The sequence below is a fragment of the Zingiber officinale genome, chromosome 8B (assembly GCF_018446385.1).
Source record: "Zingiber officinale cultivar Zhangliang chromosome 8B, Zo_v1.1, whole genome shotgun sequence".
Taxonomy (NCBI): domain Eukaryota; kingdom Viridiplantae; phylum Streptophyta; class Magnoliopsida; order Zingiberales; family Zingiberaceae; genus Zingiber; species Zingiber officinale.
The window spans coordinates 111,307,938-111,320,697 of NC_056001.1; the positions used below are offsets into that span (position 1 = coordinate 111,307,938).

The window sequence follows — 12,760 nt, forward strand, 5'->3', positions numbered from 1 at the left end:
AGAAGGATGAAATGATGAGTGCAATCCTTCCAAAAGTCATATAACCATCTCTCGTCTTCGGCGCCAAATCCCGCCACTCTTCCCCGCCAAATCCCACCGCTGCTCTCACCTCACCTCTAATGCCTTCCCGCCACTCTTCCCCGCCAAATCACTCCCATACCTTGTTCCTCCCCTCAAAGTCACGTTCCCTCTCTCGATCCTTCTCTCCTTGCGTCGCCATGGACTTCTCCGCCATTGCTTCCAGGCTCCGCCTCTCGGGCTCCAAGACCCTAATCCGCAAGGCTAAGGAGCTTCGCCGCCTCTCAGACGTGCAGTTCGATTCCTCCATCACCGGTGTTGTGAGATATTTGTGTCTTCCCTTCCTCCATGATCCCTCTTTCTTGTTCACATTTAATAAACTCGTACTGTTCGAACAGGGCGAGGTTGCCAAGGCCATCATCTGCTTGGAGCTTGCAGCATCGAGGTATCCCTTGGCTATCCCCACTGGCAGTTTGTTTCGTTACCTCTGCCTCATATTCCTATGAAAAGGTGATGCTTTTTAATCGGAAATTGTAGGTTTGACGTGGTGTTTGATCGGCAAGCCGCGATAAAGATGAGCGGGATGTCAGAAAAGGCTTACATGAGGTCGCTTAACTCCATGCAGAATGGAATAGGATTCAGGTGGGTTTCTTTCAACTTTTCTATGCTCATTTTGATTCATTATCCATTTGCAAATCTCTGCAACATTCTTTTGTGTTATCTTTTAGGCCAAGTCTGGATGTTCGGCAGCTTGGCGTTCAGTTTGGTTGTGTTAGGCTCATCCCGTTTGTGCAGAAGGGATTGTCTCTGTAAGATCTGAATCTTGCTACATTCTCTCCCACTTCTATATATCTTCTGGTTTAGTTATATGCTCAATTGTTTGCTTGCAGATTCTCGACTTTATCATAAGCAAAACTTTCATTTTATCATTGCTTTGTATCTTAAATTTCTGTCCTCAGTGAAACTTTTAAGTCTGTTTAAATGTGAAATCACTAGATTGCTATGAAAACGGATTTAGCTTGGGTTAGGCCTAGGAATCAATCACCGAACAATTTGTACACATGAATTTTTTTGGGATTGTACTAGGGAGACAAGGATGAGACAAGGGGTGCAAACGAATCGAGCCAGCTTATAAGCTTTTTGAGGTCGTTCGAAAAATGTTTGATTTGAATTCAAAATTATTACATTCGAGCATAACTCAAAAGATAATTTTTTGAGCTGAGTATGAATCATAATATGTTGTTCAGTTATTCAGGAACCGTTAGCAAGCTAAACTTGAATTGAACTCTATCATGTTGTTGGTTCGAATATGCTTAAATGAAGATTCGAATAACTTGAACTGAACTTGAATCTGAGCCATTTTGAGCTATAGTTCCATTACTCTCTAACTAAGATTTGAACAACTCACCAAACTTGAGCTCGAATTTCATTTCGAACCAAGCTTGAGCCAAAGTTATTTGTATTTTTAAACTTCGAATTGAATTTGAATATTCCTTTTCAAACTTGAATATCAATATTTTTTATATTATTTAGCCTGATTTGGTTCGTTTGCACCCCTAAATGAGACTCTTGCTTTGTGAAAACTATTCTATGTAGACCGTCTAACTTAAATTTATCCACATATTCTAAAGAAGGGTGTCAAAGAGAATTTGTACTAGATAAATTTTCAGATTTATTTGTGCATATAATCACAAACAACAATTTAAATGGAAAGCTTCTCAATCCGTTTCTTATCAATTTTTGTACTTTTATTTATATAGCTACAAGGACCGATATGTGGCAGCAATGCCACCTTCCCGTCGATCCACCACTGATTTCAATCGTCCAGTATTTACAGCAGTTGCCTTCTATTTATGTGCTAAAAGACATAAGGTAATAGACAACCTATGTTCCTAGGTTTTGTTATTTTTCTTTTCCTTATATCTGTATACAAGAGTTTCTTTATGTATTTTTATTTTGTCTTTGATTTTTAGCTGAAGGTTGATAAGTTGAGGTTGATTGAGTTATGTGGCACTTCTCAATCTGAGTTTTCTACTGTAAGTCAGATGCCATCCTTCAGATAAATCTCAATGTTTTTTTCTCTTTCAGTAGTATGGTATATATGGATTGTTCACCTGTTCCAGGTTTCGACTTGTATGAGTGATCTCTGCTTCGATGTTTTTGCAATTTCAAAAGAAAAGAAAGATACTAAACCTGTGAAGAGTCATAGAGGTGCGTGCCTTTGATTATATATGCTATAACTTTGCATCTCAAAATGATGGTACGAGACTGTAACTATTAGTGCATGTAACTATGTAGTAGATACTGGAATTGGGAGTTTCTAACAATGTATATCTTGATTATCCAGAGCTTTTTGATGCCTTGCCCAGAAAAAGGAGACTCGACAATCACTGTGATGCCCCTTCTCATGATTCTTCTGAGCATGATGTAGGTCTTGCTTTCATTCTCACATAAACTTAATTAACTTGGAAATATTTTGGCTTTCTATTTGACTTTCAGTTGTTCCCTAGGTGTGAAAGATTTTTTCATTCAATGTTAATCTTTTTTAGTTATCTAAACCTATTGGTTGTGAATCATCTAAAGTTCTTCCTCACTTATACCTCTCATTTGTGAAGTTGTCAAGAATCTTGAAAAGGGACCTCCATACATTGGTAAAAGTAAATAATCTTATGTTTAAGTTAATTAATTAAGCATGATTTGGTTCATAAGGATCTCAAGAAAATATTTAAGGATAAACATATAAAATGATAGGATCTATGAAAAGTGAAATGACGGGCTATGAATTTATGTGTCTATCTTTAAGCATTCTCTTGAGATAAATCAGTGATTATAAAGTTATATTTAAGGATAGATGCATAAAATGATAGGATCCATAAAAAGTGAAATGTTGGGTTATAAATTTGTGTGTTTATAAAGTCATGAAAAATAATATGTTCAAGAAAAGAATCTCAAAGATAAATATATAAAATGATGGGATCTATAAAAAGTGAAATGATGGACATATCATTACTCTAAAGTTATATGCATAGAACAATAATTCTATGGTCATAGAACAACAAACATGATAATCATTGTATATGTTTGGTAAGATGCACATTTGATTCACTGTGACATATGAAATCAAATAACATTTGGATGATTTAGTGGAATAACTCCTTGTTTGACTTGCAGCTATCATTCAACCAGAGATACAAAAAGATAAAGAAGCAATCTTACGAGAACTTGAAGGTTTCAGTTATTTCCTCTAACAATTCTTGAACTATACAAGCTTGTGCTTCGGCAGTTTTCCTCAAGCTGAAGAAACAGGCAAAGCTCAATTTCATTACCAAATCTCCGGCTTCAATATCATTAGATGCTACTATATAATTGAAGAATTGAGATTGTTAAAACTTTTATAGCTTCATCAAATCATTTTATGCAGTCAAATTGGTTTTTTATTTTATAAGTTGATGTAATTGGGTTTTCATGTTCGAGACAATCATTTGTTTACCATTGATTCAGCTCAAACCTCAAACTAGTGTACAGTACTCAACTTTGTAAAGTGAAAAAATGGACTTTTCTTGCTTATTCAATGATAAGTGGTGAAAAAGGTTTTGAATTATTTTATTGTGTAAATTGCTTGGTTTTGCATTGATGTTCGTCCTTAATTTGAAAGGGAAACAAGAAACAAGTGATTTGGATTGCTTTGTTATGGATCACAATTCATTTTCATCATTTCTATTGCCTTTTAATTTTGCATCCTTCTTGCTTCAACTTCCCTTTCTATTGTCATTTACATTAATCCTATTAGTTTTCTCTCGACGGTCTAATGGTTAAAGTGAATCATGACATGCGCTAGTCACTATTTTTACATTTACATCAATCCTACATTCCTCAGGTTATGGTGTAGTGGTTAAGGTCTTTCAATAGGTAATCATACATTTACTATAGGAATGTTTCTTCAATGGGATGGCAAACTTAAGAATGTTGACTGTTTAGATGGATCATCGTTAGTATTTTCCAATTTATCTTAGTGGTCGTGAGAAATTTTTGTGGGGCGGAATTAATTACTTTCAAGTTTAGTTGGTTCAAAAGGTTGTATACCTAGATTAAAAAAAAATAAAAAATTACATCAATCTTACAATTTTGATGGAATGAATCAAGGCTAGAGTAAATCTTTGAATCATATCAAACAAATTTATTAATGCTTGTTTTCTTTTTATTTATGTTGCATATTATACTCTTGATATTTATGACACACATGAGCATCTTGAACATCTAATGCTTTTATTGTCTTTGTTTGTTCAGGAGGATTGTGATTAAGTGCATTGACTATTCATCTCTAGCCGACTCAAACAACCATCACATTTGATGAAAGAAGGAATATGAACAAAAATAGATGGAACAAAAATCAATGTGAAGAATACATTGTTGACGGGAAGGTTAAACTCTTGGACAATCAATGATTGAAGATTTTAGAAAAAAAAATACTGAATTTACAAACTAAATTCAGACTTATCTATTGAGATGATTTGAACAGATAATCTCAGGCTGCCAACTTTAAAAGTCAGGCTGAGCTGCTAGGTTGTTAGGAAGATTACTGCTTCGTATTGCCGAGTCTGAAAGTAAAGTCGCTGAGTCAGGAGTCGGGAGTCAGAATCGTCGAGTCAAGAAATGAATTTGCCGAGGGAGATGCCAAGGCCCGTGCTCAATGCGGTTTTCTTAAAACAGATTTGTCCCACCTTCGACTGTGCTTCAAGGTTCTTTCAGGTCGTCTGTTTTCCAAAATACAACGACAGAACCACATACAACCAAACATTAGTTGTTTGTGACGAATTGAGAATATACCCAAACGCTATCATGAGTAGTTCAGTCAAACATATGCACGGCAAAAAGGAAAGAATCGGGGAACGGAGGTGGAGGAATTCTTTTGTTTTAGCTTCTTTGCCTCTACTCTTACTCACGACCTCCTTTTATAAGTGGGCTCACCCATGGCTACAATGAATGATCGATTTTTGACCATTCAATGCTAGGTTTAATGTCAGTTGTTATTGCCAAGACATTACAAAATCGTTATTAATGGATTTAATGTCGGACATTATAGTCGAGACGTTACAGAATCACCATTAATGGGTTTAATGTCAGACATTGTTGCCGAGACATTACGAAATCGCCATTAATGGGTTTAATGTCATCCATTAATTTTATATTAATGCTTCTGTTACACTCTTGAGTAGGTAGCAAAAAGAGATTCAGGTGGCAAAACATTGGTTCATTTGCTTGGACAAATTTTGCTTCGACTGGTCCATCATTCGACACGCGCATATCATGCTCGTACACAAATCAACTTGGTTAAGTACAAATCTGGACCCTAGATTTGCACTCTTGTGCACATACATATGAGAGAAAGAGAGAGAGAGTCTTTCTCCATACATTTGTTCACATCATCAATACATGTGTAACAATATAAACCAACCATAGTGCCTTGAAACTTCCAATGTAGGACTAAACTCACACACAAAGGAATCTCCTTCCTTTCCACCTCCTTTTCCATTCACATTTCTAACACAAACACCTTTTTAACACCCTTTTGTTGGATCATAGGTAGTGGTTAGAGGGGGGATATATGTTGGTCCTTTGAAGGCCGACAAGAGAGGGTGAATTACCCTGCACAAAAAATGAACACCGTTCTCGATCTTTGCAGCTTGATTAAAATAAACACTTGTATAAAATGAATTAAGAAACTAATTAAAAAAAGAGAAAGAGACACAAAGATTTTACTTGATTTGTAATCAAGGGATTGCTAATCCAAGACATTGAAAAGCCCACTAAAGTCTCCTTCAGGCAGAGAAACCTCTTACAGTAGTCAAAGCTCACAATTACAAAGCTAAACTTAAATGGAATCGTTTACAAGTGTTGTATCTAGCTTCTGGGATCAGGGCTGTATTTATAGCCCTAATCGGGGCGTCTGGATGGGTTCCAAGCGCTTGCACATGGATAGAATTTTATCTGAGTCGCATCGGATCGCGACAATGTGAGTTTTGATAAACTTTCTAGTCTGAGTGCTCGGAAGGATTCTGGGCGCCTGGACGGTGTCAATACAGCCCCCGCTGGGCGAGGCACCCTGGGGGCACCCAAGTGATCTGGGCGCGTGGACCGAAATTAACTTCCCTATTGACTTTTCGGTCCGAGCTCTCTCTCCAGCTCCGCTCGCTTGGGTGATTTCGACCATCCGGAATAGGGCTCACACGAACCCATTTTTCGGCCTTCTCGAGTAACCTTTCCCTCCGGCTTCTCGTCCTTTGGAACCGCTGGGTGCTTCCTTCTCGTCTGCTAACGTACTCTTCCGCAGCGCCTCATCCCTTGGACGCACCGAGCCCGTCGACTCTCTCCCATGTCGTCCTTCTCGCTAGTTGCGTCTTTTGCTCGACTTCCTGTGTTCCTAAGCTCCTGCACACTTAGACACAAGGTATCAAAACATAACAAGACCTAACTTGACTTGGTTGATCACATCAAAACTACCATGGGGTACTTATAATTTCTCCCTTTTTGATGTGAGCAACCCCAAGTTAAGTTAGGGTAAACCTTAAACAAATAACAGTTATAAAATTACAAGTACAGTTATAAAATGTACCCTTCCCCTAGACTTAATATCTAATTCCCCCCCTTTGATGACATTAAAATGGGGGTAATTTAGGCAAAAAGCTGGAAATAAATTGAAACAAAGTCTAAGAGATAAAATATAGTAACAGTCATTCAAAAAAATCATGAACTTTCAAAAATTGAGATTTTTACAATTTATAAATCATTACAAAAATAATTTTTAAAATAATTTTTATTTATTCAAAAATTCTAAGAATTTTTCTAACTATTAAGGTGAAATATCCAAAGCTGAAATAAGATTTTCAAGAAAAATTGAATTAAATTTAAGCAGTAATAAATTCTTTCCTATATAAAGATTCATTTTCACTAAAATTTTATTAAAAATAGTTTGTGAGTTTAAAAAATCGTGAGAAATTTTCTGATAATGTAATAGACAAAATAATTTTTTTAAAAATAAACTTTCAAAAATATAATTTTTGAAAATTTTTAATATTAAAAATTTGTATTTAGAAAAATAATTCATAGAAAATTCACCAAAAGTAAACAAATTTTGAAAATATTTTCTTAGATAGAGAAAATGATAAAGTTTAAGAGGAAAATAAGGTTAGCAAGGATAACCTTATGAAATAATTTTGAATTGAAAATTTTGCATTTTTTAAAAAATTCATAGAAAAATAATATAATGGTAAAAAATTAAATCTTTTATAGATGAATATTGAATTCATCTTTATAGAAAAAATTAGGATCAAATTTATTTCAAACAGAAATTATACGAAAAAATTATTAAGCCAATTCTAAGCAATAAAAATAGTAAATCAATTCAAATGTAAGACATGTATAAAAATTCAATCCAAGCATAATTTTTTGGAATCCAAAATAGATTCATTTCTACTGGATTAATACATTTTTTTTTCAGAATATGTTTTGATGATAGTTTTCTGATTTAATTCTTATGATATTTATAATGTCAATTAAGTCCTAAATAGTTTCGAGCTGTTTGAACATGTGAGCATGCAAACATTTTTAAATTTTAAATTTCTATTTTCAGCTTTTCATTTTTCATTTTTATCTTATCGAAATCTTCTAATCAACAGAATGTTGCTAAGGTTAGTTTTAATTCACCATTTTCCTTTTATATTTTATATTTTTAATTTCTAATTTACAGATATTTTTCGACAATATTTTTTCGAATTTAAATAATTGGTCAGGAGGTAGAGACCGTACCTGGCTTACCTTGTCGATTTCTGATGCTCCCCCTGTAGAACTGCTTTCTTCTGATATTGCTCCCCCTTCATCGATGCTCTCGATGCTCATTACGGAAGAGCTTGCTTCATCGTCTTCTTGGTAACTTGCCATCAATGCAAGTCCGGCTTTGGCTTCGAATGTAGAAAATAATTCTTCTAAAGTACTTACCTCTAGATCCTTTGAGATGTAATATGCATCTACTATGGATACCCATTCAGAAGTCCTAGGAAAGGCGTTAAGCACGTACCTTAGTGAATCTTGGTTGGTTACCTTTTCTCTGAGATTTGTGAGTCCAATGATGAGTTCCTTGATCCTTGAGTGAAGGTGTGCAACGGTTTCGCCTTCTTCTAATCAAAGGTTGCTGATATGATTCTGGAGCAGATCCCATCTCGCTAATTTTGCCTCCGAGGTTCTTTCATGTAGTTCTATGAATTTCTCCCAGAGCTCCTTGGCTGACTCGTAGGCTCTGATCCGGTTGACTTCTTAAGGTGGTAAAATGCTAAGCAGATGAAACTCTGCTTTGCCGTTTGCCATGAAATTGGCTTGCTCCTTTTTCGTCCATTGATATTCTTCTTTTCCCTTTGGTGTTACAAAAATCAAATTTCATAATTAGTAATAAATCAAAATCTATCTTAAAAAATGCCTCCATCTTTTTCTTCCAATTCACGAATTCCCCCTCGAATTTCGGTGGGTAGATGCTCGGTTCTGCCATCTCTTGTGCTTCGATCAGCGGTTAGTCCTCTTGAAGCGTCCTAGTTTTGATACCAATTGTTGATCCCTTGAAGGCCGGCTAGAGGGGGGGGGTGTGAATTGCCCTGCACAAAAATGAACACCCTTCTCAATTTTTACAGCTTGATTAAAATAAACACTTGCATAAAATGAATTAAGAAACTAATTAAAAAAGAGAAAGAGGCACAGAGATTTTACTTGGTTTGCAATCAGGGGATTGCTAATCCAAGACATTGAAAAGCCCACTAAAGTCTCCTTCAGACGGAGAAGTATTTTACAGTAGTCAAATCTTACAATTATAAAGCTAAACACAAATGAAATCGTTTACAAGTGTTGTGTATAGCTTCTAGGATGAAGGCTGTATTTATAGCCCTGATTGTGGTGCTTGGAAGGGTTCCAAGCACTTAGACGTGGATAGAATTTTATTTACATCGCACTAGATTATGATAGCTCGTGTTTCGATAAACTTTCTGGTTCAGGCGCTTTGAAGGGTTTTGGGTGCCGGGATGGTGGCGATATGGCCCCCCGCTGGGCGAGGAGCCCCGAGGACACTCAAGTGATCTGGGCGCCCAGACCAAGTCCAGGCGCCTGGACCGAAGTCAACTTCCCTGTTGACTTTTTGGTCTGGGCTCTCACTTTGGCTCCACTCGCTTGGGTGATTTCGGTCATCTGGAATAGGGCTCACCCAAACCATTTTCCGGCCTTCTCAAACAACCTTCCGCTTCGGCTTCTCGTCCCTCAGAACTGTCGCACGCTTCCTTCTCGTCTGCCAGTGTCCCTCAGTCGGACCTGCACGACATTCCCTTGACTTCTCAGGCTTTTCATTATTTTTATTATCCTAAATTGTCCGAGCAGGGGACCTTCTTGTTTCAAGCCTGAGTGAGCTTGGTCTTTTTCAATAAGATGTCGTTCTCTAATAAGCATTAGAGGGAACATTACTTCTCTCTTCGTTTTCCTGAGCGGCCAGACTTCCCAACCGACTAGCAGATGGAAGTGAGGAATTCCTCATCACTCGAGAAGTACAGAAGCTGATTAGACTTTCTCCAGGCAACTTCTAGTTTGGCCAGTCAGAAATACCACATTCACTGGTTGCTGTTGGAGGGCGTCCTTTACTTGTTCGGCTTGAGCCCGATCCGCACACGGCTTCCGTCTAGCCTAGGTATACTCTTTCTTCTCTTCATCCTGGAATCTAACTGATTTTCCTTTCTTTCTTGCAACTCACATCATGTTAAGGGTGCGTTTGGCCGACAAGAGAAAACTCGCGGATGCGAAAATTAATTCGACAGCTGTGGCCGAACTGGAGAGTCGAGGCCTATAGCCGGTCGACTCCCACGAGAATTCGCTCGGCGACACTGAAGGAACGCAAGCGCTGGCTAGCGAGGGTGGAAGAAGTCAGACTGCGACCAGTGATGCAGCGGCCGCTATAACAGACCTTCCTCCTGAATGACCCTCGATGTTGTCAATCGCAGTGGCTTTTGAGTCGGCCACTTCTGGTGAACCTCTGGTACGACGAAAGAGGCGCCGCGAGGAAGGGTCCTCCCACTCTACTACTTTCGCCTACAGACTCTAGCCCAAGGCGGCTCATGACCATCCTCCTAGCGAGATGAGACATCCATGCCTGCTCTTCCCGAGCAAGAAGCCACAATGTTCCACACCTCACTATCATTTGACCGGACACCATCATTGTCCGGAGCCACCGGGGACAATTTGTGCACTATTGGTCGCCTTCATGCCACATCAATCCTTGCCGGGGGCCCAAGTCTCCCGCATCTGACAGGTACCCACGCCCCAGTCCACGGGCAAAGCTACCTCGGAATCCCCTAGTCTGAGTGGCCAGAGACAAATAACAATAATTATCTATTTACCGACCAAGGAGTAGTGGGGTCGCTCGCACGAATATGGGCCAATGCTCGGGCTCGTGCGGCGATCATCTCTCCAGGGGAGCTTGCGAACAACCATACCCAGATGTCCACTGGGTATGTACGTTGCCTTTGTACTTACTTCATTTCATCCGCTCGACACTTACCATTTTTCTGTTGTTGCAGTACTGGGTCGAGAGCCTGGCCATGTGCCAAAGACTTGCATTTTTTGAGCATGAAGTCCAGCAACTGTGAGCTCCGAGTGGCCAGTCAGCGGCTTCTGAGGCACGCATGGAGCAGCTGACTGCTGAGGCCACTCAACTCAAGGCCGATCTACAAAAGAGCTCCGAGCTGTTGGAAGCAGAGAGGGGCAAGAGCACCAAGCATGCTTCACAACTGGTGAGGCTCAATAAGCAGGCCAGTTCCTTCGAAGCGAAGATCCATTCGGCCAATACTAGGAACCTCTGAGCCATTGAGAACCTAGAGATCAAGAACAAAGTGTTGGAGCAATCTGGGTATCCTAGGTTTTGATGTTTGGACAAAGGTTCAAGTTAGGTTTATTGTTGTATTTGATATGCATTGTGAGTGTGCAGGATACAGATACAATAAGGAAAATCCAAGTGTGATCTTGGCAAAGGAGGAAAGTCCAAGGATGAGTCTTGACGGTGTAAGTCCAAGCATACAGTCTTGGTAATGTAAGTCCAAGTATGACTTGGCAATGGATGAAGTCCCGGAGGCGTAATCTCTTGGAAAAGAAAGGCCCGACAATAATGACATGGCGGATGGAAGCTCCATAAGGCAAGACGTGAAGATAGGGAGGCATCCGAGGGATGCAAGGCTAATGGAGGAGGCTAGAAGGCTAGGTTTAGGTTGGTCGGGCGAGGACGAGTGCTGAGTGAATGTACTCGAGGGTTAAATCCTAGGATTAGGGTTTTACTACAGCATCACTGTAGTGTTACTATAGCAGTAATATAGCAGTCGACTAATGTTTTCATCAGTCGACTGGTGCGGTCGATCAGGCAGTCGACTGGGAGTGAACAGAATGCTTTCGTTTGTTCGGTTAGTGTGGAGCAGTCGACTGATGGAAGTATAAGTCGACTGGTATCGAGCCGTTGGATTATAATGATCGAATCTCCACAGAGGGTAGTCGATTGATGGTTTTAGCAATCGAATGGTAGGCGGGATTTTCTAACTCGTGGCCTATATAACCAAGCATTGAAAGCCTGGTTAAGGTTGACGAAATAGACTTGGCTAAAACCTATTAGAGTCTCCCAAGCCCTCATGTGATCGGTGTGCTTGTATTCAAGTGTTTGTGGTGAGATTTCTCCACTGACAAGGAGTTTGAGCTAGCCGGAGATTTTCTGGGGAGTCATTCACCTACGGATCGGGATCGTCCACTTTACGGACAGTCGTGGAGTAGGAGTAAGTGATCTCCGAACCATGTTACATAAACGTGTTAGAGGTTTGATTGTCTTAGTTATTACCTCTAGGTTTAGCATTCTATTTGTTAGATTTATTTTTGTATTTCCGCTGTGCACTAACATTATAGGAAGTGATCGATTTGGGTGAGAAGCTATTCACCCCCCCTCTAGTGGACGTCAAGATCCTAACACAAAGAGGCTTAGATCCTGGTGCAAAACCTGAAGGAGGCAGAGGTAGCTCTGAATGCCGAGTGGGAGAGCCGATCGACTGAACAAGCAGTGGCGCAATACATTTTGCCGCTAAGGATGCTGAGATGGCTACTCTGAAGGCTGAGTTGGAGGCCTCCCGAACGACCTTGGAGGAGTATCAAGGTGTCGAGTCAAGCTGGTTCGAGATTCTGAAGCGAGACTACCTTCGCTTGGACCCCTTCAACAACTGGCTCACTGACCGGGCGCTTTGCCTTTTTAACCTCACCATTGATGGGATGCTCGATCAACTGAAGGGTGGCGACTATATCCCATCTGTATTGACTGACAATGTCATCAGTCGGGACAAGCTGATCGAGTCATTACCCGATAATGTGCTAGACTACCTTGAGTGAACCTGCCCCGTGTAAAGCTCGCCTCTTTTTGTATTGCCCCCGTAAAGTTGTAAAATTTTCTAAGTTTTAATGCATGATCGCCCGTTCGGTGTTTATTTGATTATGTATTTCATCATGCATTGTCATTCGGTGTTTCTTTGCTTTGTTAGTTGTCACACTTGTTCATACATGCTCGCCGCTCGGCTCGAGTAGGACTATGAACCACTTACCATTTTTCAAAAACTTTCTATGTGTGGTCCCTTGTCCTCCCGATCGCCGATGCAACTAGTCGTTGGGATGCCTGAGCGATCACTTCACCGCTGTC

General features: G+C 39.6%; 1 protein-coding gene across 1 annotated transcript; it reads left to right on the plus strand.

The window, feature by feature from the left end:
- Nucleotides 1-216: 216 nt before the first annotated feature.
- LOC122017313 (origin of replication complex subunit 6-like) lies at nt 217-3,424 on the plus strand. Its single transcript, XM_042574891.1, has 8 exons — nt 217-463; nt 556-660; nt 747-827; nt 1,779-1,890; nt 1,992-2,054; nt 2,142-2,229; nt 2,366-2,445; nt 3,190-3,424. The coding sequence occupies exons 1-8, from the start codon at nt 219-221 to the stop codon at nt 3,274-3,276; spliced, it is 861 nt and encodes a 286-aa protein (XP_042430825.1). The 5' UTR covers nt 217-218; the 3' UTR covers nt 3,277-3,424.
- The last annotated feature ends 9,336 nt before the right edge of the window (nt 3,425-12,760 follow it).